The sequence below is a fragment of the Nicotiana sylvestris genome, chromosome 6 (genome assembly GCF_000393655.2).
Source record: "Nicotiana sylvestris chromosome 6, ASM39365v2, whole genome shotgun sequence".
In the NCBI taxonomy this organism is placed as follows: domain Eukaryota; kingdom Viridiplantae; phylum Streptophyta; class Magnoliopsida; order Solanales; family Solanaceae; genus Nicotiana; species Nicotiana sylvestris.
The window spans coordinates 132,201,944-132,220,249 of NC_091062.1; the positions used below are offsets into that span (position 1 = coordinate 132,201,944).

Here is an 18,306-nt window from a genome sequence, read left to right on the forward strand (position 1 = left end):
ACAATTAATATATGCTAAAGGAATCAATTCTACAAGAAAACTACTAAATTAGACTCAAAATCCAAAATTGGCTCAAACTCGGCCCACGGGCTCACGTCTCAAAATCCGACAAAAGTCACAAAACCCTAAAGTCCATTCACTCACGAGTCTAACCAACCCAAATTTATCAAAATCCAACCTCAATTACCCCTCCAAAACCCCCAAGTTCACTCTCCAATTCTCAAGCCCTAACTCCAATATTTCGCCTCAAAAACTCACCAATTAGGAGTAAAAATACATGGAAAAACATCATTGCCAAAGATATATAGGCTCAAGGACTTACCTCAGTGATAACCTCGAATTCCCTTAGAAACTCTCCTCAAAATCCCCCAAAGTTCAAGTTCAAGAATGTGAAAATGGGAAAAAATCCATGTCCTCTATTTATACTTTCTGTCCAGCAAAACCGCACCTGCGGTCCAATATCCGCACATGCGGTTAGAACTCCGCTTCTGCGGAAACTCACATAACACACTGGCCCCGCACTTGTGTCCTAGATCTCGCACTACGCACACCTGCGCTCTTTACTATGCTTCTGCGGAAATAGCCCAAAATCCTCTTTTACGCATCTGCGCCTCAGCCTCGCATATGCGGGCTCGCAGATGTGGCCTCCTTCTCGCATATGCGATTCTAGTCCAACCCAGCTTTGCCCGCATCTGCGATCTCCTAATCGCTTATGCAGGGCCGCACCTGCGGGCTCCCCACCGTAGGTACAAAAACACCATAACCTGCAGCACTTCAGCATGCACTCTTCAACTCAATTCAAGTCATTAACCATCCGAAATCACCTCAAGGCCCTCGGGACCTCAGCCAAATGTACCAACAATTCATATAACCCCATACAAACTTAGTTGAACCTTCGAAACACTCAAAACAACATCTAAACACCAAATTACCCCTGGATTCAAGCCTAAGAACTTCCAAACTTCTGAATTCTACAAACGATACCGAAACCTATCAAACCACGTCTGAATAACCTCAAATTTTATACACACATTAGAAATAACACCATGAACCTACTCCAACTTCCGGAAACCCAATCCAACCCCGATATCAAAATTTCCACTACTCGCCAAAATTCTAAATTTTGCCAATTCAAGCCTAATTCTACCACAGACCCCCAAATAATATTCCGAACGTGATTCTAAGTCAAAAATCACCTAACGGAGCTTACGGAACCAACGAAATTCATATTTGAGGTCGTTTACACTTAAGTCAATATCCGGTCAACTTTTCCAACTTCACCTTTCAAATAAGAGACTATGCATCTCAATTCACTCCGAAACCACTCCGAACCGGAACCAACTAGCCCAATATATCATAATGTAGCTGATGAACACAAAAGAAGTAGGAAATAGAGGGAACAAAGCTATAACTCTCGAAACGACCGGCCGGGTCGTTATACTTATTTTGAATATCATGACTTTTATGATCTCCAATTGACCTGAAATTTGATAAGTCTATCAGAAAACCCCAGTAAATAATACTTGTTGTATGTAGTGAATAACATTGATTTAGTGTTTCATGACTGTGTAGATGGGTTTTTGAGCATTTTGTGAATTTTGGAAGTTAATCCTTACAGAAAATTCCGTGATTGTGATCAAGTGGTAATAGGAATTAACCCCTATGGTCTCCATTATTTACTTATAGTTAGATAACAAATTTATGCGTGGCTTTAGGTCTTCCTCCATATCGGATAAATTTATTGTAAGCTCACTAGGTGAAATACTAGTTATTGATATCATGTACTTACTCTCCATCTGAGTATACATGTTAGATCAATGGAACTAGAGCTATTAATTATGATGTTTGGTTGACTTAAATTAATAGTATACTTGTGAGCTGTGTCTGTTTTAATTTATTGGAGTGAATAATCTAGCATTACATGTATATGTTGCATGAATAGTTCTTTTCCCATCGAAATTTGCTATTCAAGGTGCATGAATATGTGTGTAGTGCATTTGAAATTTTCATATTAAATGGTTATACACAATTGACTAAGAAATAACAGTTTGCTCTCCATCTGAGTTGGTTCTGTTTCTTTTTGGATTGTATAATTCTTGCATTATATAATATACTTTGCATGAATGACTCTTTTTCCATCGAAATTTGCTATTCGAGATGCATGTATATATATTGAATGCAATCTGAATATTATTATTCAGTGTTAATTGACTTATTATGATCTATTTAATATCGTATATCTCAACTCCACAATGACTTCATGTAGTTTGTCGTATCACTTGTCAAAAATTTCCTTTGGTCGTGATAAGACATTAATTTGATGGATGCTATGTATGTACCATTTGTTATAAGGAATTTAATTCCATTTTTTAGAAAAATAAGAGATCGTTATTTAATTTATTTCAGAATAACTCTTGTGCTATTGAGCTTCATAAATATTTTATCTCTTGTGGTACATGGATGTATGACCTTGTTATTATTAATGTCAATGTGACGACCCGGCCAGTCGTCTCATGAGTTGCCGCTCCGTTTTCCCCCATTTCAGCTTCTTTATGCTTCATTATCCATGGCTTATGTGATCGGGTTGATTAGTTTGAGTTCGGAGAGGATTTGGTAAGAAATGAGACACTTAGTCTCTTTTAAGAAGGTTTAAGTTGGAAAAGTCAACCGGATATTGACTTATGTGTTAGAGAGCTTATATGTTAGTTATGATGGTTCAGTTAGCTTCGATAGGTGATTTATGGCTTAGGAGTGTGATCGGAATAGATTTTGGAGGTCCGTAGTAGATTTAGGCTTGAATTGGCGAAAGTGTTATTTTGGCGATTTCCGGTTGATAGGTGAGATTTTGATATAGGGGTCGGAATGGAATTCCGAGAGTTGTAGTAGCTTCGTTAGGTCATTTGGGATGTGTGTGCAAAATTTCAGGTCATTCGGACGTGGTTTTGTTGGGTTTTTTATCAAAAGCATATTTCGGAAGATTTTTAGAAACTTAGGCTTGAATTCGATGTGATTTGGTAGATTTGATGTTGTTTGAGGTGTTTTGATGATAGGAACAAGTTTGAATAAGGTACCGGGTTATGATTGTGCTTTTGGTTGAGGTCCCGGGGGCCTCGGGATCATTTCGGGTGGTTATCGGTGAATTTGGAACTTGGTTGCAGCAGTTGATATTGCTGCTTTTGGTGTTTTCGCACCTGCAATTTGGGGACCGCAGGTGCGGTGCCGCACGTGCGAGGGGAGAGGCTGCAGATGCTAAAGTTAGTTTGGCGAGCAGTTTCCGCAGAAGCGGTCAAGGTGGTCGCATCTACGAAGCCGCAGATGCGGAATTTCTATCGCAGATGCGATTCTGGCTATTAAGTGAGGGACCGCAGAAGCGGTTGTTTTGACCGCATATGTGGTACCGCAGAAGCGGGTTTTGGACCGCAGATGTGGAAATGCCTGGCCAGAAGGTATATATTTCATCCTTCGCAATTTTTGAAGGGTTTAACCATTTTTGAACTCGGAATTGAGAGCTTTGGGCGATTTTGAAGAGAGAAATCAAAGAGACTTCGTTGAGGTAAAGATTTTGGACTTAAAAGACATTTCTATGGTAGAATTTCATGATTTAGGACTAAAATTTAAGGGATTAAAGGATTAAAAATGGAGGTTTAGGGCTGGAGTTTAAGAGGCCTTTAATGGAGGATTTGAGGGGCCATTTGAGCTCCGAATCTTGTGTTTTTGATATGTATGAACTCGTGGGGAGACGAGGAATCTAATAATGTGAAAATTTCTGAGTTTTGAGAAGTGGGCCCGGGGTTCGGGTTTTGCTAATTTCGGGATTTTTGGTATTTTCGATTGTTTTCGCTTGGCCTTTGTTCCCTTAGCATATTATGACGTATTCATTCTAATTTTGGATAGATTCGACGCGCGTGGAGGCCGATTCGAGGGGCAAAGGCGTCGCGAGCTAGAGAGTTAGCCTGTTCGAGGTGAGTAATGATTGTAAATGATGCTCTGAAGGTTTGAAACCCCGGATTTCACATCATAGTGCTATATTGAGGTGAGGCACACGCTTGATGATGAGCGTGAGGTCGTGCACTATTGGGGATTGTGACTTGGTCCGTCCCGATTGATGATTTTACTGCGTATCTGATTGAATACTATTTGCTATCATCATTATTTGGGTTGAATGTCATATTTGGGTCTAGTGCCAACTATTTGAACCCTTTGGAGATTTTTATTGATATTTCCTCACTGTTTTGACTTATACTTGAACTCAGTCACGTTATTTTCCACTGTTTTACCACTCAGCCACGTATACTCAGTTTTAAGACTTAAATGATATTTTAAATGTTGTTTGGGCTGAGAAATACTATTTTACTATTGCCCGAGAGGCTTGTGATGATTTTTGACTGAGTAAGGCCGAGGGCCTATATTGTGAGGAACATTGATACTGATATGAGGCCGAGGGCCTGAGATATATATATACGCCACGAGGTGGCTTGATTGATTTGAGGTCAAGGGCCTAAATTTGATGCCACGAGATGGCTTGATATTGCGCTTGGGCCGTAAGGGGCCCCTCCCGGAGTCTGCACACCCCTAGTGAGTGTGGGTACCCATTGTGATGTTCGATTGAGCCCGAGGGGAGGAAATTGTTGATACTGTGCCCGAGGGGCGAACTTCTATGTGTTTACTTTATTATAATTGTCTGTCAATTACCTGGTTATTTGTTGTAGAAGTACTTTATTTCGCTTTTCATTGGTTTACTGCTTACAAATTACCTATTACATTGTTGCATTATAGAATACCCTGTGTATACGTATTTTCTTACTTTCAGTCATTATTTACCTTTATTACTCACTGGGTCGGAGTACTCACATTACTCCATGTACCTCGCATGCAGATCCAGGTGCCCCAGGGGCCGAGTGAGAACTTTCCAGTCGTTTAGCATTTACTGGGGATTTTGAGGTAGCTGCATGGCGTCCGCAACCCTGATTTTTCCCTTCTATCTTATTACTTTTCCGCATTCCTAGACTATCTATGTAGTAGGTTTTTCAGACTTGTATTAGAGGCTCTAGACTTGTGACACCAGATCAGTGTGGGTTGTGCAGTTTTTATGTCTTGTTGACTTCGCATATCTAACTTGTTGTTTTACACACTTATTATGATAATAGGTAATTAAACCGTGTTAGCAAATGATTTATTTAAAATGAAAATGGGTTGTGGTTTGATAGTTGGTCCAGCTTGCCTAGTAATGTGATAGGCGCCATCACGACCGGTATTTGGGGTCGTGGCAGTCGATCTCCTGAACTGAAAAATATTTGTCTACCTTATAAGAGAAAATATTCTTCAAAATTGAGTGAAACTTATCTATGCACTTACGTCTAAGTCATAATTATCTGGATAGGATATTACTTGGTCAATGATGAACTTTAAGATTCATTAAAAGAAAAGGCACTACCAACTTATGGATCTTGTTTAGAAGAAAATCTGACTAAGAGACATTTCTGCTCCAAAGGAAAGAGAGCTGGTGATAAGTTAGAACTAATCCATTTTTATTGTACTTTCTAATGAATATATAGGCAAGAGGTGGTTTTGAGTATTTTTATGACATTCATAAATGATTACTCGGACTATGAATATATTTATTTGATGCACTGTAAGTCTTAATGCTTTGAATAATTTCAGGATTTTAAGGTTTGATGCGGAGAAGCACCACGAAAATATATTAAATTACTACGATCTGATCGTAGGTGGCTAGCACTATTCTACAACGTTCATTAGTTACTTATCAAAATAGAAGATTATATCTCAATTGTCTACACAGGATACTCCATAATAGAGTGGTGTAGTAGAGAGAAGAAATATGACTCTTATGGAGATGTTTAGAATAATGGTGAGTTATTCTAATTTATTTCTTTTTCATTATAGATATGCCTTAGAAACTGCAATTACATTTTGATTTAAGTTCTTTCTAAGTCAGTATCTTGGACCCCATAGAACTGTGGACTTAACGTAAGTCTGGTCTGCAGCATGAATATGGAATTATTATCCAATATATATATATATATATATATATATATATATATATATATACTGAAAGGGAAAACGGATAAGATAAAATCAAGGATAAATATTTACGTGTTTATTGGATATCCAAGGGAACGAAAGGAGGTTTATTTTATTTTCCTAAAGAAAAGAAGGTAATTGTTAGCAAAAATACCAGTTCTCTATAATAGGATTATTTAATAAATTATGTTCCTAGAAGTAAACTAGTTTTACAGGAACTAAGCAAAGAAATAACAAATGAATCATCTGAAAATTCAAACTCTCAAGAACATACAACTCTATATGTCGGAATTGATGTTCCACTGCATTTAAGTTGTGGGAGAAACGTTAATAGACAAAAAGAAATTTACTACCTCCAAGTAGTGGGAGTGATGTTGAGCAGAGAACACTACAGGAAGAAGTCATTAATATTTCAATACCGTAAGGTAATGAAGATAATATTAGTAGTACTTCGCCGTAGTGGGAGAATAATAAGAAAAATCATAGTTTGGTATGTACTCTTGGGAGAGTTTCATAACAATATCCCTAAAGAGCTTAATAATAAACTAGTTAGTTACAACAAAGCACTACTAGATAAAGATTGCATTTGAAAATAACTTGGCAAGTTCTATTTAGCAAAAGTTTATTGGCAGAGACTTTTAATAGCCGTGCAAAAGGATAGCTGTGAAAGTTATAGATGCATGGTTGTGAGTCTAAGTGGGAGATTGTTAAGGCATATACTATTAATCATGCATTTAGATATAGTATATTCTAATAATTGTCATGGTTAAAAGTCTAAGTGGGAGATTGTTGGGATATATACTATTAACCATGGATTTTGGTTTAGATATAGTATTTATTATGGAACAATTGTTTACTCAATTTTAACAAAATTTTAAATAGATTATGTATTAATCTATGTCCTTTACTTATATAGTAGACGATTTAGTGTATAGAGTTTAGTTTATGTACGGAAGATTAAATCATCAGTTCTTATAAGTATAAAGATCATGTTCACAATCTAATGATGGAATTGGACAAACCATTAGGAATGATTGTAGCACAAGATTAAATATAATTTATCTTGATTATGGGATGGCTTAATTCCGACTTATTGTGCTAGTACATTTTGTATGTATTGAACGGACCAAGTAGAGATAAGTATTTTTACTGACTTAATAAAATAATTTCTCCATCCACTAAACGTACTTATGCTCTTAATCTTGATATAATTATTAAAGTTGTATATATTATTTATTGTTTTAATTTATTAAAAGACGACATTCTTTGTAGGTCAATATACCTGGTAAATTGGACAATGATGATATACATTGGCAAAGTAATAGTTAGTTGAAGGAATCCATGTGTCGGTCTAGAGATTGATGATACACTTTTATGAAAGTTTATAAGTTTTCATGTGTAAACCCTGTAGGTGGATTTTGTATCCGTCACACGAAATAAGTTAAGGGAAAGTCTAAAGGAAATAATCAATGAATTAAATTGTCAGTAATTTAATTTATTTGATTAGTATTTAAATCTTAACATGGGGAGTTAAATAAGATTTAATGGAAGAATTTCGAAATTCAACTAAGGAGTGCAGTTACAAATTTTTAGTGGAATAATTCGTAATTTATTATGGTAGTATTATTTCGGATATTTCAAATTAAGTCCATAATAGGAAGCCTCGTTAATTAAATTTTACAGTCCCTGTTGTGCCTGAATAATTAGGAATTAAATGGAATTATATTCTTGGTTGAAAAGGAAGATCCAACGGGTTTAAGAAAAGGTTTTAAACCATAAAACATGTGGCTATATAAAGAGGTCTTATTCCATAAGGAGGCCAAGGTTTTTTACTACACGGTTTTCCTAGGAAAAATTTGCCCACACCAATTTTGCTAATTCCAAGCATTATTCGGGTCACACAGCAACACATCAGAAGATGCGACTGTGAAACTGGAGGATGATCTCGTGGACGGTTTTTGCTTGTACTTGAATGCTCTTTTCGCGATCGCAGTCACGCTTCAAGAGATAAGTATTGATTTTATGTTTGATTAAAATCTATAATTATGCGTTGTCTATATTACATGCAAGTAATTCTGACTATTTGCTTCCGCTGTTCATACCTGTTTTCCATCAAATACCACTCGAGTAGACACAGAAGGACTAATTGCGTTTATTATCTAGTCTTAAATGGTAGAACATATGAGATGATTAATAGTCTTCAACTTTTTAAAAGCAAAGTAAAAAAAGGAGCAATTGTGTCCACTATTAGGCCCTTGTTGGGATGGACATTGAGGAATTTTAAAGAGAAATTTTCGTTCATATACCATATAGGAAACTATATTACTAAATATGTTCATAGTTTGCATATTACCCTTCATGCTAATAGTATTTCTACATAATATAGACAGTGCATTAAATAAGGAATTATTGTAGTTGTAGGCTTCCTTATTTAGGCATGCTAAAATTGGAGGATTAAATATTCTTCCAGATCTTCCACAACGCAAATCACGCACATTAATCTTCTTCGTCAGTTTCGTTTCAAATTTGGTGTCTCTGCTTTTTCGATACACTGTGTTTCAAACTTTTTTTGATTTTACAAATCAAAAACGACTAAATCTTCTACAATTCTTCTACATCAAACGCAATTATGTCCAAATTTTAGTAATACAAAGCAAAGGAAAAGAGAGCAGCAATTCCACCATTTACAGCCATGAAAAAGCTTTGAAGCTTTGAATTCAAATTTGGGTTTTCAAAAATCATTATTTGTTTGGATTGGGTGTTATTCCAAATAATTGGGAATATGGTTTGGAGTTTATATCTCAATTTTGAGAGGTTTTGGTGAAGATTAGACTTAGTTTTGGCTGAATTTCGGATTGAAACTCGAAGAAGAAGAAGAAGAAGAAGAAGAAGAAGAAGAAGAAGAAGAAGAAGAAGAAGAAGAAGAAGAAGAAGAAGAAGAAGAAGAAGAAGAAGACATGACATACATTATAATGTAGAAATTGTAGAAAAATTATAGATAAATTGTAGAAAAATTATATTCTGTTGTTTATTTATTTTTCTTTTATTCATTTAACTATTGTATGAAAGTTGAACAACATTGTATAAAAATTATATTTAAGTAGTATTATATTGTAGTTGTATATAATTTAGTAGAAAAAATGTACGAAAATTATAGATAATTTGTAGATAAGTTGTATAATATATAATTAGTCGTATGAAAATTATTTTTACTATGTATAAATCAGATACAAAATATACAAAAGACATATTGTATAAAATTTGTATAAAATTTGTATGTAAGTTTTATGTTATTGTAGTTGTATTTCACTGGGTGGAAATAATATGTGAAAGTTGTAAAAAATTGTAGATAAGTTGTATCCCTCTATAGCGGGAGATGTTGGCATATCAAGTAACTTTAGTGCTGCAGACGAACATGCATGAAAATAAAAATAAATTCTGTTATGAACAGTTTGTAGAAATTTTGCAGATAATTTGTAGAAACATTGAAATTCTATATTTTCATATTAATTTTTCAAATGATATGCAGTTTTATTGTAGAATAAATGTAGAAAACAAGCCATTGTGAGTCTTATTTGACTCATTCCTCACATTCAACCTATTCTACAAATTCATGCCTATTTAAATACAATACAACCATACTTTCTTGAATTTAAATGTCACGACCCAAAATCCACCAAGGGGTCGTGATGGCGCCAGACACTGCTGTCGGGTAAGCCAACCAAATTACTTGATTAAGTTCTCATTTTAACAATTTCTGAAGACTAAAATTTTTCCTTCAATGTAGTAGTAAAAGACAATCTTTACAATGTAAATAAAAGAATGCTTGGAAGTAAATACAAGATACCCAATAATCATCCCAGAACCCGGTGTCACAAGTACATGAGCATCTACTAAGAAGGAAATATAATGCAACAATCGTCCGGAATACAATATTGGACAGGAAATAAAAATAGATAACTGAAAGAGACTTTGCTGGCTGCGGGTCGCCTCGAGAAGTGCAGCTCACCTAAGTCTCCGTATCAACCATGCTACTATGCCCTGTAGGCCACTAGAGATATATATGCCTGTGCAACAAAATGCACAGAAGTGTAGTATAAGTACGAAAATAGCGTGTACTCAATGAGTATCCCGTCTAATCTCGAAGAAGTAGAGACGAGAGGTCGACTTTGACACTTACTAGTGGTCTGATAACAATATAGTGAAAATGTGAGGAAATCATGGATTTTTATGAAACAATTATAAACTCGTAAAACCAGATAGCAGGTAAACAACATCTCAAATAAGTGTGGATTTCCAAAGTTTACTTTGCACTATGCTCATCAACTACATCTGGCCAGGGAAGGCAAATATTATCGCATAACATTCTCAAGCAAGCAATACAAGCATGTGCATCTCATGCTGAGGTCATACAGCCCGATCCAATAATATTTAAATTGTGCACTGCCGAGGGTCGAACGGCACAAACCATAGATGCATCTATTTAATCTACCGAGGCGTTCGGCCTGTTCCAAATAACATACCCATGGCGGCATGCCATCCGTTCCACACAGACAGTCAATCAAGAAGTCAATATGGAACAATTTTCCAAAGAAAAGCCAATTCTCTTTTAACAATTTAAGAAAATGAAGTTTAAATATTTTTAGAAATTCATTTACTAATTCGATGTGATTTAAGCAATTCAAGTTGTCCATAAGATTACAAATAGTCCAAGTATAGCATGCTTTTGGGTCTTAGACTACCCAGACTTAAACATAATAGTTACTACGCACGGACTCTCGTCACCTCGTGTGTACGTAGCCCCCACAAATAGAAGCACATAACCAATTATATCACCTATGGGGACAATTCCCTCTTACAAGGTTAGAAAGGAGACTCACCTCGCTCCGAAGATCCATAACCGGCATTCCACGCCCTTCCGAAGACTTAAATTGTTGCACCACGCTCCAAAACTAGCCAATGATTATACAAATCCATTAATATATGCTCAATTACTCATTACAATCCAATTTATAACTATTCTTAACCCCGATAGAAAAGTTGAAAAAAACGCCCTCAGGCCCACATGCCCGGAATCTGAAATTTCTCGAAGATAAAGTTTAACCATGAATTCACGAACTCAAATATATGATTTTCTCTTAATTCCATACCCAAATTCGTGGTCAAATTTCAAGAATATCAATTTTCTAGATTTTCCCTCAAACCCCAAGTTTTCTACAAATTTCTATGCCCAAATCCGTATATAATCATGTATTTAACTCAAGATAGGTGGGGAATAGCTTAGCTTATCATTGATGATGAAAATCCTCTCTTGAAACCCTCCAAGAATCGCCCAAGCCAAGAAAATATGAGAGGAAATGGCCAAAACCCGCCTTTAAAACAACCCACTGCCTCCAGCACTTTCCGCACTTGCGGTCCCTTGATCGCTTCTGCGGTTCCGCAGGTGCGGTTCAAATACCGCTTCTATAGTCCTCACTAGGCTGCCCTTTTCTGCTTCTGCGTCTCCTCCACCGCAGGTGCGGTCCCGCATCTGCGGCAAAATGACCGCATCTGCGGTCCCTTCACTTCCAGTCCAAAACTGCATCTACGGCTCTTCTGACCGCTTCTGCAGCTCCGCACCTGCGGCCCAATTCTCGCTGGTGCGGTTATGACAGCAACCAGCAAGTTCAGCCTTCCAAAAATTCCATTTTCGATCCGTTAACCACCCGGAATCCACCCGAGGCCCTCGAGACCCCAACCAATCATACCAACCAGTCCCAAAACACATTACGGACTTGCTTGAGGCCTCAAATCATATCAAACAATGCTAAAATCATGAATCGACCTCCAATCCAAGCTTTATGAACTTTAGAATTTCAAACTTCAACTTTCGATGTTTAAACCTATCAAATCACGTCCGATTGACCCCAAATTTTGCATACAAGTCATATTTGATACTACGGACCTACTCCAACTTCCGGAATCGGAATCCGACCCCGATATCAAAAAGTCCACTTCCGGTCAAACTTCTCAAAAACCTTCAAATTTCCGTCTTTAGCCAAATGACTTCAAAATGTCCTACGGACCTCCGAATTCACTTCCGATCGCGCTCCCAACTCCAGAATCACCATACAGAGCTATTCCCAGACTCGGAATCCTAAACGGACATCGATAACACTGAAATACGCTTCAACCCAAACTTATGAAATTTCTTCCAAAATGCTAACTTCCACAATAGGCACCAAAACGTTCCCGGGTTATCCAAAACCCGACCCGGACATACGCCCAATTCCGAAATCATCATACGAACCTACTGGAACCTTCGAATCCTGATTCCGAGGTCGTTTACTCACAAATCTGATCTTAGCTAATTCTTTCAAATTAAGGATTCTAAAATGAGAATTTTCTTTCCAAATCAACTCTGAACATCCCGAAGTCCAATTCCGACGATGTGTACAAGTCATAATACCTGAAGTGAGGCTGTTCATGGCCTCAAACTACCGAAGAACGGGCCAAAGCTCAAAACGACCGGTCGGGTCGTTACATTAAAGGTATAGCAATATATTAACTTAAAAAACATCTTCTCCTCTGCACAAGTTAGCTCTAAAACAGACGAAGTGGAATAACAAACTCCCATCAAAACTTTTAACACAAAAACACAAAGCTCAAATTTTATGTTATTGTAGTTATATTTAACTGGGTGAAAATAATGTGTGAAAAGTTGTAGAAAATTATAGATAAGTTGTATTCCTCTATAACGGGAGATGTTGGCATATCAAGTAACTTTGGTGTTACAGACGAACATGCATGAAAATAAAGATAAATTCTGTTATGAACAGTTTGTAAAATTTTGTAGATAATTTGTAGAAACATTGAAATTATGTATTTTCATATTAATTTTTCAAATGATATGTAGTTTTGTTGTAGATTAAATGTAGAAAACAAGCCATTGTGAGTCTTAGTTGACTCATTACTCACATTCAACATATTCTACAAATTCACGCCTCTTTAAATACAATACAACCATATTTTCTTGAATTTAAAGGTATTACAATATATATACCTTAAAAAACATCTTCTCCTCTGCACAAGTTAGCTCCAAAACAGACAAAGTGGAATAACAAGCTCCCATCAAAACTTTTGACACAAAAACACAAAAGCTCAAAAATAAATAAACAACGTTTACAATTTATCTACAATTGCTGCAATATAATGTATGTCATGTCTTCTTCTTCGAGTTTAAATCTGAAATTCAGCCAAAAACCAAGTTTATTCTTCACCAAAACCCCTCAAAATTGAGATATAAACTCCAAACCATATTCCCAATTATTTACAACAACACTCATTCCAAACAAATAATAATTCTTGAAAACCCAAATTTGAATTCAAAGCTTCAAAGCTTTTTAATGGTTGTCAATGATGGAATTGCTGCTCTCTTTTCCTTTCCTCTTATATTACAGAAGGAACCCGAAATCATAACCATCAAATCGACCAGGTTTGTGCTCATCTTCCCCGGGCACAAAAACATGGAACAAGATTGCAGAGGTGCCGACAGTGCCTTGGCTATGGAAGAAATAGTGGGATTTTGATGCAGAAATCATGGGTGTGGGAGGGAAACGTGGGTGAAGGTGTGGGAATTGGAGAAAGAAACGTGGGGGAGTGGTATTAGAAGGAATATACGGTACCATTAAATTAGGAGTGTAATTAATACCCTTAAAAACCACTAATGGTATATAAATGGTAATTAGGTATACTAAATGTAATTATATCAAACCTTAAACATTGAGGGTAATATAGTTTCCTATATGGCATAGGAATGTAAAAATTAAAAGCTAAAGAATAGTATAGCAAAAATTTAGAGTAAGTCAAGTTTGAACTTTTCTACAAGTCTCAATAGCAACGGTAGTCGATACTATTCTCTGAGGGTCCAATATATCAGCTTCAAAAACAGACGTTTAAGATTTAAAAAAAAAAAAAGAATATATATATCAAATTACAGAATGAGAGGGATGTTAGAATAGAACCAACAACGCCCTTTCAAGTTTGAAACAGAAAAATGAGCAAGAATCATCAACTAGTTGGTTTGAACGCGCTGTTTTGCTGATATGTAGATGACTTATTGGGATAATCTCTTATATTGTAACACTTCAGGAAAAATGTAATGTTGCTGTCGTCACACCAGAAATTGCTAAGCATCTTTAAGGAATGGTACAGTCTCCTTTTGATACTTTTTGATAGCTTCAATTACCTTTATTGGAAATGATTCATCTTCAGGATAATAAGCAATAGGATCAGATAATAGAGGTTCTGAAACGTTCAGCACACCTTCAAGAGTCGCATGCAGACAATAGGCTGCATATGTAACATGGTATCCACCTTCTTGGACGATCAAGAGCCGCCCATTGCTATACTTATCAGCCATGCCACGAATTGTCCGCCCAATATCTCTGCAACCCTCCATCGTCAAGCATTGCCTTCCATTTGGGTCAAACTGAAAATTCAAGCCGAGTTGAAGAAGTTTCTTGAGTTAGCATAATATGATAGCTCTATGATAGCAGATTTATTACCATGATGTAAAGAGAATGTGATTATTTGCATCTCTGAGAAGTGCATAGAGCTTTTAGAACTAACATTCCTATCTCGAGTTTGAAATACTGTAGTAATTTACTTCTTGAAGAACAGTATGGGAAAACTCTTACCTATCAAGATATCCAACTTTCTTATAAAAACTAAAAAAGCATAAAATATGCTCAACTTCCCTGTAGTTTGTCATAAAATGCAAAGACCATCCCTCCTGCTCCCCCGTGTTGTTCAACGATTATTATCTTCTTATTGTTAACTCACATCCTTAGTGACATTGCCTTTTAGATGATGTCACAAAGTTCTGGTAATGTGAAAACAAAAACTGAAAGCAAATCGAAGGCTTAGTAACAACTTTAAAAAGGTCAAGTAAAAACCATCTTTTTGTTTTATAACAAAAAAAATAAAAAAAAAATCAGTGTAATCCCATAAATGGGGTCTGGGGAGGCTAGTGTGTACGCAGACCTTACCCCTACCTTATAAAGATAGAGAGGCTATATATATATATATATATCAAAATATATATTCTTTTTTAATATTTTCCTTCAACATATGATGGTACTTGTAAGATGAAGTCTCTTATCAATGTCATTAATGTACAAAATAGTTAAGAGAGGTCAGAAGAATATTGAAACTTAGAGGCAAGGTCCTTGTGATTATTACAAACTGGATATCTTTTCCAATGATGTATGCTGTCCACCTCAGTGTGCTAACATAGCCAGACTAGTTCCATATTATGAACAATAAGCATAATCTGCATACTTAAATATTTTGAACATGCATTAGAAGGTAAGAAGAAACAACAGATGGATTTGGAAGGCAATGACCACATACCATAAAACAGATTTTGATCAAAACTATAGTCCATATTAAATTAGACAAAAGAAACCTTCAGAAACATTTTAGAAAGAAAAAAAAAACAAGAGAGAATAACCTTTGGGGAAACAAGGGGTCCTTTTTTTTTTTTTTTTTTTTTTGAAAAAACATTGGGTTTTTATGAACAGTCGATTGACAATTCTGCAAAGAAACAACCTTTGATATATGGAATTTAATCTGCAAACCTTATAGCATAAATATTATTTGAAGCATACGTGTGTGCTAACACCAATCACAAATCTACAACTATCTTTCATGTCTGAATATGCCTTCTTTTCACATTTTTAAGATGATATTGCATTGATTAATGAATTTTACTTCAACATACCTTTCAAATTCCATCACAAAATACAAAACATTGAACTGCAATAAGATAGTGCACTTACAGCACTTGAGTCCTGCCCAACAACCAAAACCATCATATCAGGCTCAAATTTCTCTATAGCAGGAACAACTAAATGTTGCACGGCATAACCATACCCTTCGTCCCCAGTTCCATTTGGCAATGGTATATTCAGGTTATACCCAAAACCTACACCTTCACCAAGCTCATCAATAGTTCCACTCTGTGGATGAGAGGGGCCCCAAGAACCATGATTCATATGAAGGGAGATCGTAAGAACTTTATCAGAACGATAAAATCCATCTGCTGTTCCATTCCCGTAATGAACATCAATGTCAAGGACAGCAACTTTTCTACAACCACTATCTAGAGCCAGTTGTACAGCTAGACCGGCATTGTTAAGGAAGCAATAACCATCAGCTTGAGTAGGCTGTGCATGATGACCAGGTGGTCTGACCAATGCATATGCAAATTTCCCGTGTCCATCAATTATATGCTGCATAGCTGATAATGTAGTACCAGCAGCAAGAAGTGTTGCATCCCATGACCCAGGATTTAAGAATGTCCCTCCACATATTTCTTTCCCTCCGTTTCTATCAGCTTCAATTAGTTCATTTACATATTCTGACAAATTAAAAATGAAAAAGCTTAGTGGTTTACATTTTGGATTGAGAATAGATTCCAGAATAGCGTTTGGATTTACTAAAAGCCAACTCATGATAGAATATACCTAAAGTTGTGTATCTTCTCATGGTCTGTATTTACTCGAGTGATTATCCTGGTTTTTTTTATGAAGGTTTGCGTGCTTGACTAACCATACTGATTCAATATGCTAGAGTGTCTTACATTATCCATAATTACTACTGATTTATTGGTTAGGATGTAAATAATGCTAAATAATTTAACTTCGATATGCACTACCTTTCTGCATTAATTCCAGTTCTTTCTATTCCTTTAAACCAATTAACCCCTTCGTTTCTTCCAATTCTTTCAAACCAATCAACCCCTTAAGTTGGTTATAATGTGCTATCCTTACTACCTTTTCCATAATTGCATTCTGTTTAACCGTATTGATTGTGCTACTCATGCTTTAGCAGCTCAGAATAAATCCATATGCCTTCAATTTGATATTTAATTCAATTTTCAAAATGTGGTAACAAGCACTAGAAGATAATCTGGACGTGAAACTATATTACTAGCTTCATTTTTCGTGGTAATTACCTTAATGATCTTTGACGAATCTTTTGGCTTTAAGAATTATCACACTTGTCAATTTCCCAATTAGAATGAAATAGAATTCCTCGGTCATAGGAAATTCTGCATTTGTAAGCTTAAATTTCACACCTCAATAGGGTTCTTAATTCTATAAAAAATGTAGCAACTTTCATATAAACTTCAATCCCCTGAAGGATCTTCTTCACAACTCAGAATCTTTTAGGTAGAAATGCCTAAAAGTTTAAGCTTTACCTAAAAGATTCTATCTTTCACTTCCAAATGGTCGATCACATTAAACTTTACTTGGGATTTTATAAATCTAATACTTATAATGCTATCGTCAAGACAAACATTTATGATATTTCACTACGAAAATTAGTCAAATTTGGGATAGTGGAGTAACAATCTAGTCTAGACTATCCTAGATAGAGCAATATACTCAACTAAAACACGTAGAATAGTACTCCTAGAAATCAAAAAGAAATCTTGAAAGGAAGTTCAAGTGCGGTACCTTGGGTGTGGAAAGATAACAATTCAGAGATAAGAGCAAGGCGGCCATGGTGCCAGGAAATGAAAGGTGAAATAGGACCCCTTTTGAGAATGGACAAAATGTTCTTTACCCTGTCTGCATTTTCTGGGTGCTTTTCCAAAACATCAAGAAAACCGGGGTCCATTCCTGTATCGAAAACACCAGTTCCTGTGTCATGTTTCAGCATGCCCTCGTCCCAGAATACATGAATGAGGTTGTCTGCTTGTAAAGATGAAGAAGGAAAAGCCTCACCCGAAGCCATGAAGAAATTGGAGAGTTGGAAATCAAGCCGGAGATTCGAACTGAGTAAGAAGCTGGACCGACTTAAACACTACAGTGGTGACTTCCTTTGACGCTTACTCTTTTTTATTCGAGGAATGACAAAAATAGTCCCTAAAACATTAGTTCTATCCAACCCACTTTAATTAATTTTTTTTTGGTTGGTTTCACACGTACTAAAAAAAATCTATAACATTAATTAAATATAAAATTGATCATATTAATATTAATTTATTCATTAAAAATATCAAAAATACTCCTAAACTATTTATTTCAAGGGCAAATTTAGAAAAAAATAAAAAGTTAATTCCTTATTGATATTTGAAAAAGTCAAATATTATGGACCACAAAAAAACTCAAAACATTTATTAAAATATACCGAAGGTAGCGTTGTTGCTCCGTCAATTTCCTACTTTATATTAAAACAAAAGATAAACACTATGTTAATCAGTTGCTAATAAAT

The 18,306-nt window shown here is 35.8% G+C and overlaps 1 protein-coding gene across 2 annotated transcripts; it reads right to left on the minus strand.

Annotated features, from left to right (window-relative positions):
• Nucleotides 1-13,911: 13,911 nt before the first annotated feature.
• Nucleotides 13,912-17,925, minus strand: LOC104249644 (histone deacetylase 8). Of its 2 annotated transcripts, XM_009806117.2 has the most exons (4): nucleotides 17,547-17,925; nucleotides 15,864-16,444; nucleotides 14,347-14,512; nucleotides 13,912-14,269 (listed from the first exon to the last, which is right to left on the minus strand). In XM_009806117.2, the coding sequence occupies exons 1-4, from the start codon at nucleotides 17,824-17,826 to the stop codon at nucleotides 14,262-14,264; spliced, it is 1,035 nt and encodes a 344-aa protein (XP_009804419.2). In that variant the 5' UTR covers nucleotides 17,827-17,925; the 3' UTR covers nucleotides 13,912-14,261. The 2 variants fall into 2 exon arrangements, with proteins under 2 accessions (XP_009804419.2, XP_009804418.2); XM_009806116.2 differs by having other exon boundaries at nucleotides 13,912-14,512.
• Nucleotides 17,926-18,306: the final 381 nt, after the last annotated feature.